The sequence below is a fragment of the Haplochromis burtoni genome, unplaced genomic scaffold (genome assembly GCF_018398535.1).
Source record: "Haplochromis burtoni strain Fernald_Lab_line unplaced genomic scaffold, NCSU_Asbu1 Contig_85, whole genome shotgun sequence".
Lineage (NCBI taxonomy): Eukaryota > Metazoa > Chordata > Actinopteri > Cichliformes > Cichlidae > Haplochromis > Haplochromis burtoni.
This window is the reverse complement of record NW_024582446.1, coordinates 819,369-841,224: the sequence shown is the minus strand read 5'-3', so window position 1 is coordinate 841,224 and position 21,856 is coordinate 819,369. Positions and strand designations below refer to the sequence as shown.

Here is a 21,856-nt window from a genome sequence, read left to right as displayed (position 1 = left end):
ATTTTACCTCACCTATGTGTAGTTTGATGTCTAGAATTTTATAGTTTGGTGGCAGAGAGGTTGAAAGTAAAGGACACTGTTGTGTTCAGCGTCTCATGAGTAACTAAGCAACCCCTGAGCCTGAATCGTAAACAGCTAACTGGGATTGTTCACAAGGGTGGGGGCTAATGGAAACATGCACTCCACCAAGTGGAAGGACTTATGCATGAATCTACAGGAAGGACACTGGATTTGTAATTCTTATCAAATGAGTGGGAAACATTGCCTTAAAACAGTATTTACCTGTTATCAGGGGTCACAAGGCAAAGGTCTGTGTAGGTGCAGGTCATGCTACCTTCACTGGCCTTAAAAGAAAAATTAATATTTTAGTGTTTACAGACAAAATAAGAAATGTGTTAAAAGGGAAATTCTGTGTATCATTAGCATTCAAGTGTATCACCCAATCATCTGCTCATCATAAATATTTTCATGATTGTCATCCTAATCAACAGCATCGCATTCGTTTTGGGACGATTAGCACCTACCCGCCTGCGTTCCCGAAGGACAGCTGCTTCAGCCGGGTGGTTGAAGCGGAACTTATGCACTCCTCCCAAGGTAATCACTGTCCCTGGAGACAGAGAGACAAATCTTTCATCATGAGCTGTGCTAAACCCATGGCATTGTGTTCATGGAAGCTGTGTGTGTGTGTGTGTGTGTACCCTGCATTTTTATCTTTAAGGTAACTCTGTAAATCTTTAAGCATATGTGCATTTATATTTTTTTCAGCTTTGCTGAATGTATATGTGTGTCGAGAACATCATTTTTTCCCCTGCTTATTTGAAAGACAAATTGCTCACAGCATGTTCTTTTGATTCTTGGATGAAATTCAAGTTTCGTTTAAGGCCAGCATTAATTAAGCAAAAGGCATCAACTGCATTTGAAGTCATGAATTAGCTTTACGTGCAGCAGAGCAAAGCACTAACTCACCAAAAGCTGATTTACAATATCTACATAAAAATAATCAATCAAATCACAAAATTGGACTCGCACAGCTCAAATCCAACATTAAAACTAGAGATGGCACGATACCACTTTTTTATGTGCGATACCGATATCATATATTTGGATATCTGCCGATACCGATATGAATCCGATATAGTGTGTTTTTTAATCAATAAAACTGTTTTTTTAATATATTGCTGCATTTTGTATAAGTTCATACTCAAGTTTAAATAAACAACAACACTAAAGCTATTCTATTATACCTGAATGTAAAAAATACACTGCACCCAAAATATTTCATAGTTCAGCAAAACTGATCAATCTAATAAACTTAAACCTACTCAATCCTTCCTATTCTGCTATTTTAAAGAGTACTTAGCAGAAATATTAAGCAACCTAACTAACAGGGTTGCAAACTCCCAGCAAAAAAAAAATAAAAAAATAGGGAACCACACTCCACCTCATGATGCTTAATCGACGTAATCAACCTTAATTTGATGCAGTGTGAAAAAAAAAATGCACAGAAATAAATTATTTTTCAAGAATAATTAAATAGATTCAACATCTTTCTTCAACAGAATTGCAGACTGCACAGATGGTGTCTTCCCAAAGGAAAAAGTAGTATAGCTTACTAGGGTATATTAGACTTAACAGTCACTATATACAGTAATTGACTTCTATTCATTTTACATCAGATTAAAACTTTGGGTGTAAGATTCAGATAATTATTTATTAAAAGCTAGACATTTTAAATGAGAATAAGAAAGAAAAGTGTCTTTGTGCCCCCTTTTCCCTGTTCATGCCCTATTGGCCCCCTGGCTGAACTTTGCTAGATCCGCCCCTGCACAGTTACCAGCCATCAGCTACGTAGAAAAAGATCCTGGTGTAGAAAGTAATATTAAATAAATTCTAACAACAGCTTATCAAGGTTAAACGTGCTGCTGTTGTTCAGCCGCTGGTTTCCTCTTTCTGGCGCGAAGTGGGCCAAAAACAAACAAGAGAGACGGACACGCGACGGAAAAGCCGATCAGCTGATCATTAATCAGTTTCACGATTGAAGTAGCAGCAAGAAGAGGCAGTCGCTCCATATATCGTTGTTAAGCTTAACGTGGGAATGCTTTACAAACATTCAGAGATGAACTTGCACACTTGCTTTACTTCTCTCTGGGATAACTTCCTCGGAGATGAAATGCTGGTTTGGTAGCGAGGCTACAAATACACACAGCCGCTCTATCACGTGAGCACACTGCTCCGACGTGCTACGGTTATGAGCCGAGTTACGTGGTGTCGCAAGTTTTGTGAGGTGCTTTTTTGATATTTAATGGATCGGATTACATTTTTTATTTCTCTCCGATATCCGATCCAGTAATTTACGTCAGTATCGGACCGATACCGATACGTAATATCGGATCGGTCCCTCTCTAATTAAAAAAATCAATTTTTTTCTCCTTTTTGTACCAAGATAACCAGCTTCTGTCACATTATCTGGGGCAAACCTGCTGGGAACCAAAGACAGTATGAACAAAGTGCTCTGCTGAGGACATGAGCTGACCTTGAGCCAGTCTACAGGACTCTGTGACCTCTCTGTCGTTGAGCAGGCAGACACAGCTCGGCACTGGCCTGAGCGTCACCACCCCCCCGTGGTTTTCAATCTCACAGCTGGCGCTGCCCTGCAAGACTACACACAGAATGCAGAAATGTTGTGACACAGTTTGATTTAGAAAGCTGTACCGTTGCTGCTATTCAACTACACAACATTTACAGCATCTAATGCAACATTTAATGAAAAGGGGGCTTATAATACATCCACATCGTCATAATGTACCCTGCACCTTGTGTGCAATAACCTACATGACAAACTCAAAAATATACTTTGTCTGTATTGTATCATTTCTGTTTCCAGACCTCTCTTATCGCATGGCTTTAAGCGAATAAATAAATACCTATTTGTGGTTCTTCAAATTGGTCCTGAGGTCCAATGCGGGTAACTCCTTCCTGTAACAAAAAATATATTGTGAGCATGATAGCTCTAATCAAAATCCACATACAATTCGAAAATATCTAAAAAAAATAATAAAACAAGCAAATATTTTGACACAAAATCTTCTGTGAAGGGGTTTTAACGTCTATTCTTTCACTTACCTGGAAGAAAAATAAATGTGATTTGTTTAATCTGAAGTCTTATCTAATGGGATTAAAGGCTTTCTTATTTGGTGTCAAGTCCACATGTGCTCCCAGGTGGCCTCAGTTCTTCACATGCAGGAAACTGTGTAATTGTCAGGCCTAAGGGTACGCTTGTCATTGTCAGAATCAGGACAGCTTAAGCTCCCCTGACTCCTAGCCTCAGAACTAAGAGCCTCTTATCCAAGAGAGTTTTATGCATTGCAGAAGGTACACACACACGTACACACAGAGGGGAAGTTGACAGGACAGTTGGAAGATACAGTGAAAAGAAAAGGCAACAGAAACGCACCTTTTCTCAAGAGTTTTTCTAGAAGTACAGAGAGAAATAGTAGTACAAGAAGTTGAGAGGATTGGAGGGATCTAGTAGAAAAACAGAGATGGTTTTAGTCAAGTCAGCTGACAAAAACAGTAACTTGAGATTTCAGAAAAGTAGAGCAAATGCAAAAGTTTGCATTCTGTTGTTTGTGCAAAAAAATATATTTTGAATGTTATGGCATGCCTGTAAATTACAAATACGTATCTCCTGGGTTGCAAAGACACTTGCATAAAAAGAGAAAGAATATAAACCCCGTATTTCCTTTTTTTTCTCATCATACCCTGAGGTGATAAAAGACGACACCGGTGCTGAGAACATCTCCATCAAGGGCAACGAGGTGTGGCTGGAGGGAGTTGATGAGGAAGCCGGCCCGGTCTCTGTTGATGTCCACACTGTACTCCTCCAGGAGCTCCTTCTTGTCTCTCCAGCTGTCTGACCAGTCCTTTGTCAGCTGCTCCACCTGCAACCCAGGAATGGGTAAGGGGAAAGGAATGTCAGGAAGAATGGGAGGTAGAAAACTTTGGCACCAACATCTGCTACTAATGTCCAGTCCTATATATAGTAGTACTGAAAAAACTTCTTCAGATAGAATGATTTCTAACACTTGGTTTGTTTAACTGTTTAAGTTTCCAATGTCTCCTAGTAAGGCGGAACAAAAAATAAAATCCCAGTTCAGTTAGTGTCGGTGTCTAATCTTTGAGAAGATACATGGTAAATATTGGAAAAAGCAGCGACCTGATAAAAACATTCCACCGAAGTCACACTTGCTTAAAGTGTCAAAGACTCAGACAGGCAGATGCAAGCATGTGTGTCGACCCTGCGTTACCTTTAGCTCGTTCTGCAGCACGATTTCAGAAAGATTTCCATCCCTTTCGTCACTCAAGGATGGACTGGGATTACGTTGCTGTCAATCAAGAGAGTAAAGAAATGATCAGTCAACATACTGTGCAAAAGGAAAATGTCACACAGACATTACAATGCAATTCAGTCCTGACCACCTAAGGGGATTAGAAATGTCACCAAGATATAAAACACTGTATTAAGGATTTGGTAGAAAAATGTGTAATGTGAGAATCTCTTTTATACAAAGCCTTACAGTACTAAGAAGGATTTTTTTTTTTAAGGGGGTGAACGCAGCCGAGTGTCTCCCTGGGAGAGTTAGAGACACGCTCTAGCGATAAAAGGTCACCATACCATTTCAAAGCTGAGCAGCATGCTCTTCAGTCTGTCAATCTCCTCTCTCAGTTCCCTGATCAGCCGAACATTCGCATCCTGCACAGAAATCAAAGTGCACGTTAAACCTAATCCAAACAATTAGATCAAACATTAAACCTTGGCATCTGACTCCAAACAGCCGCTAACCTCATTAACCCGAGGCTTGTTGACAATATTTCTGGCATGGGCAGCATAGCGCAGGGTGCTCAGGGTCTCGTTATAACTGCTGGCAGAGGGTGAGACCGCTGCAAGAGAAAATACACGCGAAACGCACACAAGCCAGCAGCAGTTAACGCTCACATTACTTGGCATAAGGTGGTCAGTTTTCTTAAATACAGTTTTAGAATATATATGAAAATAAAAATTTATTGTGGAATCACTCAGTTTAAACTCACTTGCAATCATAATGGTTTTGGAGTTTCCACCCAGACTGTCTTTCAAAAGCCATGTCAGGACTGAGTCTCTGTAGGGAATGAAGCAGTGCCTCCTCCCACCTCCACCTCCAGACAGCGAGCTGCTGTGGCTACCCACTGTGCTACCATCGCCCTCAGAGGCCACGCTGTTGATACTCTGGCAGCTGCTTGACATCTGTGAGTTCTGAGCTGCGGAGGTGGTGGCAAAAAGATTGAAGGATGTGCCAAAAAAAGCAAGCACAGGAGAGAACACAAGAGAATAGATGTGAATTTTGTGGAAGTTTATTCAAGTGAAATAAAAATACTAAAACATTTTATTTACCAAGAGCTGAAATGACAATGCCTAGAGTAACCAGAGACTTGTTGATGTTGGAGCCCTCTGTCAGTCTATCCCTGCAGTAGTGGGGATCTGCTCTCTCACTGGTAGACACATCAAAAACAAAGTATGACATCATATCAATAAAAAATGACTAAAAAATGTGGGAAATAGGGAGTTCAGCAAAGTGAGGGCAAGAGTCAGTATCCACTAGGGGGCACTTTTGTCAACGATTTGGGCTTAAACAATGCTGAAGGAGAAAAAAATAGGGCACACGACAGCAGGAAATAACATTTTCACCTCCCAGCCAGGTCAACCAGGTTAATCTTGCTGACAGTTTCAGAAGGAAGGTTGTTTTCTAGGATAGCCTAAAGAGAAAAGACAAAAGTAAATAACCCAAAGTCTGCATATTGATCAGTGGTCAGTTATACAGTCGTCATACAAATTCAATACTCTGGAGTATTATGAGAATATCTGGAAAAAAGTAACAGCACAACATGCAGAGTCTGAGCGAGATGATGACCTGTGTGTACTGAATCGTAAAGATGGCATGGGATCTGCTGCTGGCATCATGGTTGTGGGTTGCTGCGGTGATGCGGTTGGCGATGCCTTCCTCCAGAAGGTCTATGGCCTGTTTGCAGTCTGAGACCACATGTGATGAAAGGTCTGATGGGAGGGACGCAAAGAGAATGATAATTTGTATTGGTCAACCCCGAGCAAGACTGAACACAATCCGATTTTTATTCTACATCATACAAAACTTCTAAAAACATGAAACTGAATGGAGATGAGACAAAAAAGCTGCTTTGATTATTTGCAGGGATTAAAATGTTAAGAGGAAAGAAGTATAAAAAAGAGACACAAACAGGAAATGCATCAATCCTTGCTCCCACCATGTGCTTTTTAATATTTCCCACAGCATCTAGAAACAACAGTTTCTAACAATGCTCTACTTCCAGGCATGAATCACCAACTTAAAAAGCTGTTAAACATGTGCACACAGATCATCATGGAGCCTCTTGGCTCATCATTTAGCCTCTTCCTCTTTGTTTTCTCTAAGCTGGTCAATTCAAAGAGTTAAATTGTTTAAGGAAAACAGGAGTGGCAGCAAAACAGTGTTTGGATGGAAAAGCACTGAGGGATTAGAAGTAGAATTTGGAAAACCTAAATGGGATATGATGTGTGTGGAACTGCTTGGAACCACAAGGAAATGACTTCACTTCCTCTGGCCAAGTGGGATTTCTCCTGATACAGACAATGAGTGGATGTGGGGCTCTGAATACGGAGAGTCCGGCGGATGACAAGGAGAGAAAGAAATGGAGGGAACGAGAGGGAAAAGATGAAGAGATGAAGGGGAAAAGAGAAAAGGTGAAATAAAAGAAGCAACAGGAATCTAACAACTAAAAATAGATGTGGCTAAAACTAAATCAAAAACAGAAGAAGACTTGTAACTTGTAAACAACACAAACAAGACATCTTAGAGAATTTTTTCTGACTTCTACTTGAGTGTGCATTCATGCAAGATACTTTTGGCTGCTCCCCTACTCACAAGGGGTCACTGTCTGTTTAATTTGGGAGATTTTTTGCACCGGATGCCCTTCCTGATGCAATCCCAAAGGGATTTGTGTCTCCTTGAAGCTGGTCCGTTAGATCAACATTTAGTGCATCATCACCTGGAACTGCTACGTCATGTTTTAAACATTGTAATGCAATTTGTTCATCTTGATTTTAGGGGTTTTTAAATGTAGATTTATCATTCTTCTGTCTAGCAGTGGAAAGGAATGAAAACTCACCTTGTACATAGGGTCCTTTCTCAGGATGTTCTCTAACTCTCAGTGTGGCTTTCTTCTTCTGCTCTCCTCCCTTCAGCAGATCTCTTACACGCTCGTTATAGATCTCCAAGAAGCTGCAAGGACAGAGAAATAAGGAGGCAGAGGTTTAAAAAAATCAGCTTCAATATAAGTTCAGCTTAAAGTCTTTTATATCCCTAACGTCACTTAGATGCACACCACATGTCTGGCTAAATCTACTCCATTCATTATCTGTATGTCTATGTCTTAAATTTTACTCTTCTGAGGTTTTTATTTCTGCTCTATTTTTTGAGAGCTTAGAAAACACAATAAAAGCTGGCTGTAGTTCAGCCAGGTAGTAATCATGGCTACCCGGGCAGTGTTTTAAACTGCTTAGCAAATCAAATAACTGGGAAACAGTGTGTACGCTAGAGAGATTGTAATCTTCAAATTGTAAAAAACCCTGTATTTTTCCTTGTAATAACCATACAATTGGCAGCTTTGGCTCAAGTGGCGTGTACTCAGGTGTCCACTAATGGCAGGGTTAGTACTTTGATCCTTGTCCCCCTCCGCAAACCAAAGTGTCCTTTGAGAAGACACTGAACCCAAAGTCTTTCCAGCCTGGCGCTCCGTCTCCACTGACGTGCAAGTCCATTTAACATTTATGAGTGAAGGGCAGGAAGAGCTTAAAATGAACAAATTTTCCCAGAGAAATTAAAACAGAAATGAATCCTGTTTTAATTTTGCTGGCTACAGTTTTTCAGCATAACTGCACCATAAACTCTTGTCTAATTTGAATTAAACTTCAACAAAAGGCCCAATTAAATTGATTAGAATCAGAAGACACAGATCTCTGCAATAAAGAAGTACCTGATCTCCACTCTGCTTGAGTTCTGCCCATCTGAAAAAGTGTCTTCAGACTGAAAGAGACCCTGGGAGGAAAGAAGATCAGCAGGTTACTTCAACCTACAATACTAGATACTCAGGAAGATGAATGTTCAGCATGTTCACTTCATTCGTGTCGCCACCTGAGTTGAGTATTAATCAACCACCTTACCTGACAAATGCGAGGAGTCAAGCCCATGGAGTCCTAAAGAAAATTGAAAAAAAAAAAGAGTGACCAACATTAACGTGTGGGCCACAACCGAAAGATTTATAAAACAAAGCATTTTCTGCCTGCGTAGCATGAGCTGGACCCTTCAATGTCCTTTATAATATTAACTAAGGCATGAAAAAAGTGCATCTAATATTGTGCAGTGATTCCAGGACTCTCCTCACCGGCGTCCCCATCATGGTGTAAGTCTTTCCAGATCCTGTTTGACCATAAGCAAACAAGCACACATTGTAGCCCTCAGAAGCTCCGGACAGTACCGACACACCCAGGTCCTGGAACACCTGAAGAAATTAACACATACACACACTCCCTTAACCAGAAATGCACAAAGAGTATGCAGAGTTAAAAAGCACACCTGGATTCCTCCCTTCCATCCCTTCGAAGATTATTTTAATAAAACAAGTAGGGGCTGCTGGGTTGTTTACAATGTAACTGAAAGCCCTTGATCTGCACTGCAGTTGTGTTTTACACGAGTATAGATTTACACTAAGGTTTCTTGATCACAATGCTGTGGCATGAGGCCAGTGGTGGGGAGGTAATGTTCCTTCCTGCTGATGTATTTGTGCAGGGAGCATGGAGGTCAGCTAATACTCAAGGTAAACAATTTTGCACAGTGCAGATGTAAGAGAAACAAATGTGAGGGCAAAAAGACTGAAAAATGGCTGGGTCAGGAAAATAAACTTTGACTAACAGCAAAGTCCTCGGACAGGGGATCCCGGAAAGCCCCGCTAAAACAATCAACTGAGGCCTCTTGTTTTCCTTCTTACTGTGTCTGCATCTGAGCTCCAGAGCATGCAGATGACCAGCACAAGGCCAAATCTCAACTACTTATTTTTATAGGAGAACAAAGACTTTTCCTGAAACCTATACTGGCAAATGAAATGCAGTCATATAATTTTGTGTTTGCAGCAGAAATATAGTAGTGTAGGAGAATTTGCTATCAATCCAAACTTGCATTTTTACAAATTAGCTTTTTATTACTTGCATTTATGTCAAAACAGATGAAAATCTAAACAGATATACTATATAACAGTAATCCAGGATGTTGAGCCTCTGTCTTAAAATCATAGAGTAATAGGCAGTAAATACCAAATAAGGGTTGAATAACAAAGTCTTATAAACTGAGGTGAAGTCATTTCTATTTATATAGAATCATAAATCATGATTAGGCCTCAAAGAGCTTTACGATCAGCACAGCAAACAATCAGGATTTTAATCTTGACAACTTTCAACAGTTATTAAGATACTAATCTTACACAGTCATAATTTATGGACAAGAAATCTGTTTTCCAATGAGCATATGGCTATTGTGCAAAAACAATTAAGACATTATCTCAGCAGCTGGGCTCTTCTCAGTTGTTGTTTAAACTCAATAAACATATACAAAGTGAAAAATCCTGTTGCAGTACACCAATTCAACTGCTCCTGAACACAAGCTCTCTAAGCAGCCAATCACAGTGCAGAAAACCAATGCATTTAGGCATGTAGACATGGTCAAGAGGACCCACTCCAGTTCAAACCATCTCTAGGCTTTACAGATAATGTAAAAAAAAAAAAAAAGAAAAAAAAAAAGAGACAGACATCCAGTGAGCAGAAGTTCTCTGGGAAAGCAAAAACAACGAGTATTTGAGGCCAGAGGTCACAGGAGAATGACCAGACGTCTTCATGCTAGGAAGGCGACACTAACTCAAATGCTGTAACCACTCTTTACAGTCAAGATATGTGTAAGACCATCTCTGAATGCACAACATGTGGAGCCTTCAAGTAGATGGGCTACAGCAGCAGAAGACCACAGCAGGTGACACTCCTGTTAGCTAGGAAGACGATACTGAGGCTACAGTTCACACAGATTCACCAAACATGGACAAGAGAAAACTGGAAAAACACTCCCTTTTCTGGCAAATCTCATTTTCTCCTGTAACATGTGAATGGTGGGGTCAGAATCCTGAATTTGGCGGATATTTTATTGGAATGCGTTCGACCCTTTAGTACCAATTAAGCTCAAAAGCTTCGCCTGGCATCACAGAGGTGTAGAATCAGCAAATATTTATTATGATTCTTAGCGAAGCCAAACATCTTCTATTATGGGAACAGGCTCTATAAAGCAAAGTGGTTGTTTATCACTTATAAAATGTACTATACAGACAACTATGTGCATGCAGGTTAGATGAACAATGACTGGGCAAATTATAAACCACTTGATTGTTGTCTATTGTATACAACCGATCAATAAACCCGTTTCTGAGGACATGTGGCCTCAGCTGCAACCCAAAAGCTATGTCCAAAAGCAACCCATACCTTTGGGGGCATTGGGAACCTGAGCTAGACCAGACCTGAGATGCACATTCTCCCCCAAAAACCATAACACACCCTGGGATCAGAGAGGGGTTTTCTTTCCCAGGCCCCCAGGCTCAAGTTTGGACCATGGAGACTGGTGGTGGGTACACGGAGAAGAGAGGAGGATTCCTCTCAAAGCTACCACAACCTCCAAAGATCAAGGAATACTTTTAACATGCCTCCTGTGTGTGTGCACACATGTGTATCACACTACCAACTGCTTTGACGATATGCGAGAACCTGGAGTTAAGCCTGTGTATACTCTATTCCCACAATTTTGCAAGGCCAGATTTAAGTTGGATGTGGCTGAAAACTCTTGTGAAAGACTCAAGCCTTGTGAAAGTACTCTGAATGTATTCAGTGGTCATCTAGTTCTTCTTAGGACTGTGTGAGGTTGTGTGGTAATATTCAACAGCCTTGGGTTTTCTCAGACAAGTAAAATATTTAGCACTGACATGATGGAGCGAAGCTCACGCAGAGACCAACAGCATATCGTGTTATTGTAGCAAAAAAAACAGCAAGAAAGCAAACTGTCAAACTTTTATATAAATAGTAAACACCTGCTTCAAATATTAACTAGCACCACATGCCACTTCTGAAATAAAAACCATGAAAATGTATGCAGCTTAAAGAAATGTACAGAAAGAGCCACATCCAGCTTGTAAAAGTGTTGCCATGACGGCTGGTTTTTCTGAATGGCCTCATAAATCACTCTACAGACACACAGGTAGAAATACCTAAATCATAATTTTCCCTCCAAATTAGGAATTGATTTTAACCATCTTTAGTGCAGAAGATCTTTAAGCTAACTTCTGTTCTTAAAACCTTTTGGGGTCTTGATAGTAAGAATATAATTTGTAACTGACTTTTAATATACAGTATGATATACTGTATACAGAGAAAGATCAAAATAATAGAATAAAGCCAAAGTAAAGTGTAATATTTGATACAAAGAGATCATTTGAAAGTAAAAGCACCTTAACTGTGCAACTGTAGCTCAATAACGGTTCTCATTCCTACAAATGCCAAAGTGTGCAGCCCACTTGGGTGCAGACCACCAAGTGTTACCCCCTGCCTCTTAGCTGAATGAAGGCTTAAACATGAAGACAAAAAGCACTGCCGCCTCTGTCTTGTCCTCACGGTGCTATTGAAAAACAGACACAGGCAACGTCTCCCCTCTCAAACACAGAGAATCAATACAGTCCTTGTTAAAGTTGACCCTCTTAAATTCACTCTATGGGGGCTACAACAAGGCCTCTACAACAAGGCCTAGTGTCCCTCCAGGCTTAGCACAAAGAGCAGGAACTTTCCTTTAACTTTTCGCTCCTTTGAACCTGACTGTCTCTGTACTGTCTAGCAAACCATTACTATTGTTTTCTGTTTCTACCAAGAAATTTGTACTGTTTTTATTCAAAGTTGACTATATATTGTAAAAACCACAAGAAGAAGCTCGACTTTAATTCAGCTTCTTGACACAATAACATTGTGTGTGAGTTTTGTCTCAACAGCCAGTGTCAGGAAATATTAAAGTGACCCCGTTGTTTGTCGCCATTGTCACACCAAATTAAAATCAGTAAACTGTAATTTGTGTCACTGTACTCAACCTGCTTCAGTGAACACAATGGCTTTCTGTCACAACCTACTTTCCCAGTTTGCAACACCCTGCAGCATTAGGATGCATTTCTGGCTTAACAAAGCAGGTGAGATATGAGGCAGATGGCATTTCTGGAATAAAGAAATAGCCTGGAGACTGAAATTTCCAGGCCAAGGCGACAGCAAATGTGCAGGCTTGATCAACTCCTCAAAACAGACAGAAACTAAACACCACAATGAACAGGAAGGTCGCTGCATGTGCACGCGCCCATGTCTGCATCTGACCAGTTAAGTGGCTGCCGAAACAGCAACCAAAACAAGGACAAAAGCGTTGCCCTCTGAGGAAAAACAATCTAACAATGAAAAAGCAAAATATAGATTTCATTCTAAATGAAGGAAACACCGGTCAGAGTCACTGTCAAAACACAGTAAGCAGGAAAGAGGAAAGCAGAAGGGCTCCAGATCTAGCAGAAGCTAAATCCCTCTCTTCAGTGTGGAAAAAAAAAAAACATTATCAAGAAGAATATGGAGAAAAACTGCCTTCAGAGCCTCCAGAGGAAACATTACTTAAAATGCAGATCACAGAATATTATTTTTATCATCCAGCTACGCAGGGATGCACTAAGTGAAACACTTGGTTGTGCAAGAATAGACTGTGCACACCGTTATCTCTTAATAAAATGCATTTGCGGCCTCAAATTATGATGAAACTTAAGCAAAGAAATGTTACATTAAAATGGTGCCACGTGATATTTACTACAGCTTTTTTTAAACAAGTGGTGAGTCCTGTCTAGTATCTATCTACTAAAAGTTTATATAAGCAACAGACCTAAAATCCTGAGTTACCTCATGCGCGTCAAAGTAAGCTGGAGCAGATCTGTAAAACAAGAATCTGGCTGTTTTTTATGCCAGAGATCTGGCAAATACTGTGTTCAAGTTTGTTTTAAAACACGGAGCAAAACTAATTTTTCCCAAACACAGAGCCTAGTTTGTGGCTTGGTAACAAACTAGAAGGGAAAAGTGGTGGAAGGAAATGAAGTGCGTGAGAAAGGTTGACGAAAAAGCGATTCCTGCACAGAAATACAGCGATACGGTGGGGGAAAAAAAGTCATGGAGTAATGCCTCTGTAATGAGTTAAGTCCTGTAATCGCTCACTGTGGAAGTGCCAACTGCTGGTCTGGTTTTATGTGGCCTGCTTTGCGCTAAACCCCAGAGAAGTATTTATGTGTAGCGTGTCTGTGTGTAAATACGTGTAAATGTCGTCAAGGGTGATGGCAAACGGCCAGCAGAGCGAAGCATTTAACCACATTTAAAACTTTGGCTTCTCGTTGCTTTAGCCGAGTGTGACGCAACCAAAAGGATCGGGCAAGAGGGGCGTCACCAACAGCAATGCATAGCTGAGAGTCTGCATGTGAAAATGGTTTTACTCCCAGTTTTCTGTCCAGAGGTGGACAGCTGCAGCAGAGATAAGGGTCACTCAGTTCCCGTCCTACACTTTCCAAGTGGGTTACACAAACACAACAGCTGGGCCCTGAGCAAAACTAAATGCCTTTGTTTAGACATGGGACAACAACAACAAAAAAAAAGATGTCACAGGAGATCTTTGTCCTTCCTGCAAGGAATCTGGGTTTATAGAGTTAGATTAGAAAGAGAGAGAAAAGGGAAAGGGAACATCACAGAGAGGAAAAAGGGAGCGCGAGGACACGGGCAGCAGAGGCTGAATCACAAGCAGCAAGAAGAGACACAGAGGAAGCTGTTTGGCCAGAGTTCAACAACGCTCTCGTTTGTCACACTTGGACAGAATTTGTAGGTCAAATTAGCATGGAAGAGCAGAGAGGTTGTATGAGAGGGAGGGGGAAAGACAGAGATGTGCAGGCCAAACAGATAGGCTGCTCTTCATTACTCAGGCATCCCTACACATGATGAAGGGCACCAGGGAAAGAAAAGCAGAGCAGAGGAGGGGAAGTGAAGAAAAATGAAGGCAGGGGGCACTCCAACAGTGTATTTCACTTCATTTTGCCTTGACTTCTGATGCAACTACTGTGGCAAAGGCAAGGCTTAACACAAATAAATAAAACCATATCTGGAAAGAGTTTGGGGACTTGCTGCTCCTCCCCCTCATATCGCTGTTAAATAGGCCAAAGCAGAACACTGTACAGTGGACCTGCATATTACAATCTTTATGGGAAGCTGGGAATTATTTCTGCAGGCTTCAGACTGGTGGGAGCCTTGTGTGATATCCCCCATGGGTAGGTTAGAGTGGCTCAGTATATAGTCGCATTTACTAGGGACCAGACTTATGCAGTATCATTACAGATAGGCTTGAAATACACCAATATTGTTAGCTCCCCATTAGCTTTTATAGAGTAGCAGCTGCTCTTCCAGAGGTCCACACGTTCACACCACACTTCATAATACACTAACATATCAATGTTGTATGTCTACTATAAATAAAACAGTAACAAGTGTCCCATTTTAAATAACACACACACACACACACACAAGGTTCTTTCTACAGCAACTAAAGTGTGCACAGTGAACATGTTACAGAGAGGAGGCTCCATTTGAAGTTTACAGTTGTCTTCAAATGACTTCACCGCATCCTTTGTGGTACGCTTCTATGTACACACTTTAACTCGCTGTCGTAAATGATTCCTTTCATCTGCTTCCCTCGCTGATAGAAAAAGTGAGGGCAGAGTATCCATAAAACACAGGTGCTCACACTGCACCCATATGGCATAGATCTCAGATTTCTATGCTGACATCATGTGGTCTATTTGGTGCCATGTTTGTAGATAATTCAAACCAGCCTGAAGATGGCTGTTGGCTGTTGCTTCGGCCGACTGCTCACATGCGTGTGAAGGATTATTCCAATGCACAGAGAAGCCATTCTTCCCCTCGCTCTGCAGCACCACTGACACACAGACCTAGAAACACTGCTGCCATATTTAAATCGCACAGCACACTGACAAAAGTCAGAGATACAGATGACAGGGAGGGGAAAGCCCCCGCAATCTGAGTCCATTTGGCAATCAACAGAAAACCTTGTGCTCCGAGCTGAATCCCCAGCAGTGACGTTGTCACACTGAAATTTGACTGTGAAAAATTGCTTAGTGAGGCAGCTGTGAGTTTGGCAGGGGAGAGCTGGGGGGCTGCAGAGGCACAGTGGACCCCCGGCCCATATCCCCTCCTCCTCAGCAGCATTCCCTCTTTGTCTCTAATCACTTTCTCTTGCCATTTGTCTCTATCCAAACTCAAATCCGCTGCTTCTCTTTAATTTTTCCCTTCCATGTTTCTTACAGACAGAAGCAATAAACAAGCTGAGGGGTTTGTGGTAATAAATAAGGGGGAAATAATATTTGTTTGCCTAATATCTAAGCCAAAAACAAAGGCACCATTTAGACAAATAGTCCCACTTGTTTTGCTACATTAGCCAAACAGCTGGCTTTCATTACGCATTATAAATCTCTTCCAAAATCTTACCCTTCATCACCTGGCAAAGCCATTCTCATTCCTCCCTACTCAGCCTTCTCCTATAAACATAAATATTAAACACCAAACCTCCCGACCTAAAAGGTCAACTTTTTGTGAACAGTCCTCATTGAAAAGAATCAGATATAATCAGATATAAGACACTACATTTCTGTCTTCACTCTTCACTATAACTGTGTATGAAGCTGGAAGACACCACAAGCATCTAGTGTAAACTATCAGTGATGCATGGACATGTACAGTGGACAGCACAGAGCAGGAGGCATGTATCCATGGGGAGAGGAGAGGGGAGGTGGGAGTGGTGAGATAGTCCTGCTGGACTGGAAAAGCAGGAGTTAAGATCCAGTTTCTCCATGTCTCATTCCCCCACTGTTTCAGATTGTCTCAGTCTCCTGGGAACTACACTGCATGCAAGGCAAAGTCTGTTTTCCTGCTATGAAAAAAAAAGTAAAGTATGCAAAAATATAATTTGCTTGAGTAGAAACTATGAGAAATCCAGCACTGGCAAAAAAAAATAGCATCACCTCATTAAGCTAGGAAACAAAAACAACAAAATCCATAGGGGTGACGTTGGAGCAATGACCAAAATGTAATGGCAGTTAAATGAGGTAGCACAACAGGGCATTGTTGCAAAGTTCGGTTGCCAGTTTGTTTGGTAACATAGTTACGACTGGTTTCTGAACATGAAAGTCTACCTGGCAATGCGCCATTAATCATGGTTCTTGCCCTGCAGCATGCAATCAGTCTTTTCTCCTTTTTACATCAGGCCTTGTGTCATCAAATCCATCAGAGAAACCCTCAGTTTAAACATTTTCAACTATAATGTCTGATCAGTAAGCAGCTGACATGACGATATACATAATCTATTGAGGAGACAATGCTTTGGATTCTAGTTCTGGAAAGGAGGTCAGATTTAAATCCAGCAGCTCAGTCCATCACTGGTGCCCTTTCTCCCACACCAGGCCATCAGAGGAATGTCTTCAGGCCACTGTGACTGGACACGATTCCGCTGAGGACACAAGCGGATAAAGCCAGAAGCAGAGACAGGAAGAAGTGTTGTGTTGTCTATAGTTCTGTGCAGTGTGTGGGCCATCGGCACAGCCCAGTCTTTCTCAAACACATACAAAAGCAGTACTGACAAGAGTGGAGTGCAGCACAGAGGGCGTGGCAGAGAAGGAAACCCCATTAACAAAGGACAGAATAAGTGGACTGGCTCTAAAACCAAAGGTTTTTTTGTTAAGCTTTTGCGCTAAGTAAAACGTGACGGAAAAAGAAATTCATAATGAGACAAACCTATGTGTAATAAGAAAAATCCATATGAGGAAATTTCCTTGAAAAATGGGCACTACCTCGTCTTAATCTCAAGCCCATCTCAGGTTCCAGTAACACTCTCCAATCAAAGCAGTGCGAAGATATCTAATCACCCAGTCACAGTCAGGACATGAAAAGCAAGCCGACTCTAGCCATGCCATTTCTGAGGCAAAGAGACTGCAGGGTAACAGATGGAGCTGATATCACGTCCCCCGAGTGGCCGTCTGTGTAAAAACATAGAAAACAACACACACCCTTCTTGTTGTGGTTTGTCTACAAGGACCGTGCTTCCTCTGGGTTCTTCTTTTGGAGATTCGGTTTGCCCAGAGTCAACTTGTGGCCAAAACTTGGATCAGCGCACACACAGTGCCCACCCACAATAGTGCATGTAATATGGCACGAAAACAAGAAACAGCTTTGGGCAATGCTGCAGTGCAAACAACTACACATCAAACCAGATCCTGTTCACCAAAAATACATGGATATTTTTATCTATTAGACTGGATTCAAAAGTAATATATTCAAGAATTTTAGAGCATTCTGTTTGGTTAAATTCTGATTGTGGATTTAAAGGTCTGAACTGCAGGCTTAACATTACAGAAAGGTTATGTTTGAGGCTAAATGATAGACATAGACTCTGGTGTTTTAATATACTGTGTAGATGCTTACAACATAAATAACTACCACCAATAAGTCAGTGAGCAACCACCTTTGTAAAAATAATGACTTAGGATACCATGTTATTTGCGGTGAGTAACATAATCACAGTGAGTTAGGGAGTTAGGTCATTACCTCCTCCTGCGATGCATAGTGAGGGTCTGCGCGATCCACCGACCAGTAGCAGTAGTCAAAACAAAATTCCAGAAGCTTCTCCCTGGAATCTACAGCTCCTTCTGTCCGTCCATCCAACTTTAGGAAGGAGATAAAAGTGTAAGACATATAATTAGTCTACATTTAAGATACATAAGTAACAATGCTTACCACAGTAAAGCAGCACGGCCAGTAAGTACTAAATTCTACCTTATACAAATAAGCATAGTGACAGACTTTACAGCGTGCATGCTTTTAATAACATGAAAACAAGAAAAATGAAACAAAACATCCCAGTCATGAAGTGAGTACTATGGACATTGTTTATGAGGCTCTAAACAACAGTGTGGAATTGCAAGCAAGCTTTTTCCATTCATTAGCAACAGGCTTACTCCTACTCCAGTTCTTTCTTTGCCACAGTGCATTAACACTGCACAACTTTCTGCTTACTGCAAGTGAATCCTGAACTGAGGAAAGACAGCACAGCAGCATTTGCATTCACTCGTGCGTAACAACTGCACTGGAAAAGTCCAGCACCTGAACAATGCTTCTAAGTCACTGCCTGCAATGTAAAATAAAAAAAATCATTACAATTTACTGGGGATCCAATGAGTCTCTGCTACATCTGCTCATGATAACATTTGTGTTTTATTATTGTTCTTGCACTTAATTTCCCAATCTAATATTTTACCTGTGGTTGAAAAGGTAATAATTATATTTATGTCATTATATCATTTAACTTAAAGTAGACCTACTAAGCTCATTATATTTTCTTATACTGGGCCTTGGTACAGCCAGCTATCTGAAGGGCTCAATCATTTTCACTCCAGTACATAAGTCCGACCATTTTCTAACCAGTGCTTTAAATGTCACAAAGACTACTTAAAAGTAATGACAAGAAAGCTTTCCCGAGAGTGTTCTGGGTTTGTTGATGAATAAACGTGATCAGTCTAAATATTGACTTCGTTAGTTCGTTAGAATTGCACAAACCCTGTTTCTGCCTTATATACTGTATCTTCATTTACATGAGTACATGTTTTAATAAATCACTGCATCTATTTAATGTTTTTTTCCTAGCAAAATATGAATCAGGGGTTGTCAGGATTTTTGCACAGTACTGTATATGAGATAGCATGTTACTATTATTATAAAAGATTATATCTGAACACAGTGGCTTTGAGGAAGGTTATTTTTTCTTTCTGCTGTTCTAGGTGAAAGTAGTCCTTGTTGGGGTGAACTGATAAATAGATTGAGAAAGTTGCTGACATTACATGTTGTGTTTACATTTGTTCAGATCAGATTCCATTGTAATACAGCACAACTACAGCTGGTTAAAAAAAAAAAAAAGCACCAAGAAGGGGGCTGGAAAAAGAGTCTTGTAGGTGTAGCCCACTCTATCATCTGTGTAAGTAATCGTTTACTGACTGCAGCATTAGGCAGCACTAAGCCCTGGGATTCAATTTTGTTCACAGCAATTGGGTTGCCTGAAAGCATGACTACTTAACCCCTGTGCACTGTGAGGAAACGGACAATGAACTTGTAGTGTGAGGGATGAACTAAGAGCAACACCAGCCCCTGGCAAATCTCCTGAACGACAAAGCTCCAACAACTTATATTAAAGAAACCTGACAACTTGTAAAACATTATCCTTTACTTCTTTCTTGTTTTACACAGGCTAATTTCAGTAGGTCTTTATAGGTTGTTTCACTTGCTGTTTACTGCGACTGAAATCCAGTCTTTATTATTTCTGTCTCAGACGCTCCAAAACTGTCCCAGTTTCCATAAATAATTATTCCCATGAGATCTGCAAGAGCCGTGGGTTCACGATCCCTTTCCAAGGCAGAGGGAGGCCATATGTGGTTTGTCTCCTGTCACATCATGTGCAACAGATTCTCTAGTCCACCACCCAAACCTTCTTCCTGAAAGCATGCATTTAAAACAAAATTCAAATAAAGAGAAGCATTTCTTTAAGATTAAATGTGAGTTTCAAAACTGGTTTCAAGCTGAAAGTCCTTTATCATTTTGAATCATAATAATCGCTGTTGTTTCCACAGGCTAGACCCTTTAAATAGAGCTTTCTCACTTCTATATTAGCTCATACAGATATTCCAAATCAGAAATAAAGTGTAACATTTTCCATACTGAAGCTGTAGAGACAGCATTAGACTGTCTGCAGGCAATGCAGCTCAACCAATCAGACATGCCTACTCAGCTATATGACACAGCAGGTTGGTAATGTGGTGAAAGTATCAGCTTACAGGACTGTAAGCTCACAAAATAATTAGTTCCAAATGGCAAGAACTTCAATGAAACCTCGAATAATAACTCCAGCCACATGCCAGATTCACATAAACCCCCCTAATTTAACAGTAAAGCTACTGCATGGTGTTTTTATCTTTTACAGTTTCTTCTTGGAGATGTTTGGGAGGTATCTGAAGTATGACGTAGTTGCGCTGTTGTTTATATTTGTGCACCGAGGGCTCAGACTGCATGTGTTCGACAGGAAGGGTCGCTATGCTGTGTGTGTGTGTGTGTGTGTGTGTGTGTGTGTGTGTGTGTGTGTGTGTGTGCTCAACACATACTGTACAACAAACAGAAGCAGCTTAAAGGAGGGGGGAAAAGTTGAACTAAGCCTGTAAACATCCTGTTGTTGCTATGTGCAACTCCCATTCTGTCACACTTGTATACAGGACTACTCACCTTCACGTTTCGGATCTTCACAAACTTATCCTCCACCCGAACAGCTAGCCTTCCTCCATCTGCGCTCTCCCTGTGAGTAAGAAAAGAAAAAAAAAGTATGCTTATTATTATTATTATTATTATTATTATTATTATTAGGTGTGGGTAACAACTGAGAAAGTTGATGCTTCCACTAGAGAGAAATGGCCCTACGGGATGCTATCAGTACTGACCAGGATCTCACACCTCAAATGCAAACCAGACAGAGCTTTAAGAACATTTTCACTCTAAATTCAGAAGCTGTATAATCATCCTATACACAGTTTCAAATCGGTTTTAAAAATCCTCTTTTGCTGCAGCTGATATAATTCAGAGAGTGTCGAGATAAATTTACGCTGGCTCCACTCGCCTTGAGGCCATCACATGACAATTAACACAATGAATTGTGTGTGTGTGTGCGCGCATGTGATCCATGAAATTGCAACACAAGTGCACCACTGACCAGTCCCAGATTCAAATGAAAACAGACCCCGACATGCTCTGCAAAAACTTTGTCTGAGATGCAGCTGGAGCCGTTTCCACAAAGTCCAGAGAGCACACAAGGGTTCTGTGAGCGTAATCAAGACCACTGTGTCATCCGTTGTGTGCGCTGTATGTGTATGTGTGTGCTTCAGCAGCTGGACCAAGCAAATCTGATGCAACACAAGCAAAACTGAAGGCAATCACAATACGAAGCTGAGAGGATTTCGATCTCCAGGAGTGATAATGATGGCAAATGCTGCCTGCAGTGGCATCTAGCTCCATCTCTGTGGTGGGCTAGGGACACACGAGGCGGCTGTTGTAAATCATCCCCCTGTGCTTCACCACGTGGGACTCATTTTGCCAACCCCAGCAGCGGCCCAACCCAAAACCACCAACCTTCAATCTTAGGCTCTAAACAGCGTGTACATGAGGTGGTTGGGGACTGGAAAACAGTAAACCTTGCACAAAAACGTGTTTTGAAACAAACTTAAGATGAGCTCAGATAGGCTGACATGTTTTGTTTTGTTTGTTTTTTTGCATATGTGAGATGTTGCCCACATTGTCAGGGGCACCTACTGAATCCTGCCGGTCAACTAAAACAGAAGAGCAACACGCTCAAATGCAAGGTCGAATGAAGAATGCAGACCTGGCTGGTGTAAATGTTATCTCTGTTACACAGCAGGTCCTTATTCAAATATATAGAGGAAGGAAATACATCCTTCAAAGCGATGAGCAAAATGAGGGTGTCAGAATCCCAAATCAGGAAGGACAGATTTGCATGAC

The 21,856-nt window shown here is 41.0% G+C and overlaps 1 protein-coding gene across 1 annotated transcript in view; it reads right to left on the bottom strand.

The window, feature by feature from the left end:
* stard9 (StAR-related lipid transfer (START) domain containing 9) overlaps window positions 1–21,856 on the bottom strand; it is a 36,956-nt gene that overhangs the window by 13,790 nt on the left and 1,310 nt on the right. The window contains exons 2-19 of the mRNA XM_005926014.3: window positions 20,573–20,642; window positions 17,855–17,971; window positions 8,494–8,610; window positions 8,273–8,305; window positions 8,086–8,147; window positions 7,219–7,331; window positions 5,949–6,091; window positions 5,726–5,793; window positions 5,432–5,529; window positions 5,092–5,298; window positions 4,844–4,941; window positions 4,676–4,753; window positions 4,308–4,385; window positions 3,762–3,941; window positions 2,925–2,976; window positions 2,534–2,659; window positions 525–607; window positions 283–344 (exon numbers count right to left, since the gene is read on the bottom strand). Coding sequence (XP_005926076.1) covers window positions 283–344; window positions 525–607; window positions 2,534–2,659; window positions 2,925–2,976; window positions 3,762–3,941; window positions 4,308–4,385; window positions 4,676–4,753; window positions 4,844–4,941; window positions 5,092–5,298; window positions 5,432–5,529; window positions 5,726–5,793; window positions 5,949–6,091; window positions 7,219–7,331; window positions 8,086–8,147; window positions 8,273–8,305; window positions 8,494–8,610; window positions 17,855–17,971; window positions 20,573–20,642 — 1,785 coding nt within the window. The remainder of the gene's footprint in view (window positions 1–282; window positions 345–524; window positions 608–2,533; window positions 2,660–2,924; window positions 2,977–3,761; window positions 3,942–4,307; window positions 4,386–4,675; window positions 4,754–4,843; window positions 4,942–5,091; window positions 5,299–5,431; window positions 5,530–5,725; window positions 5,794–5,948; window positions 6,092–7,218; window positions 7,332–8,085; window positions 8,148–8,272; window positions 8,306–8,493; window positions 8,611–17,854; window positions 17,972–20,572; window positions 20,643–21,856) is intronic.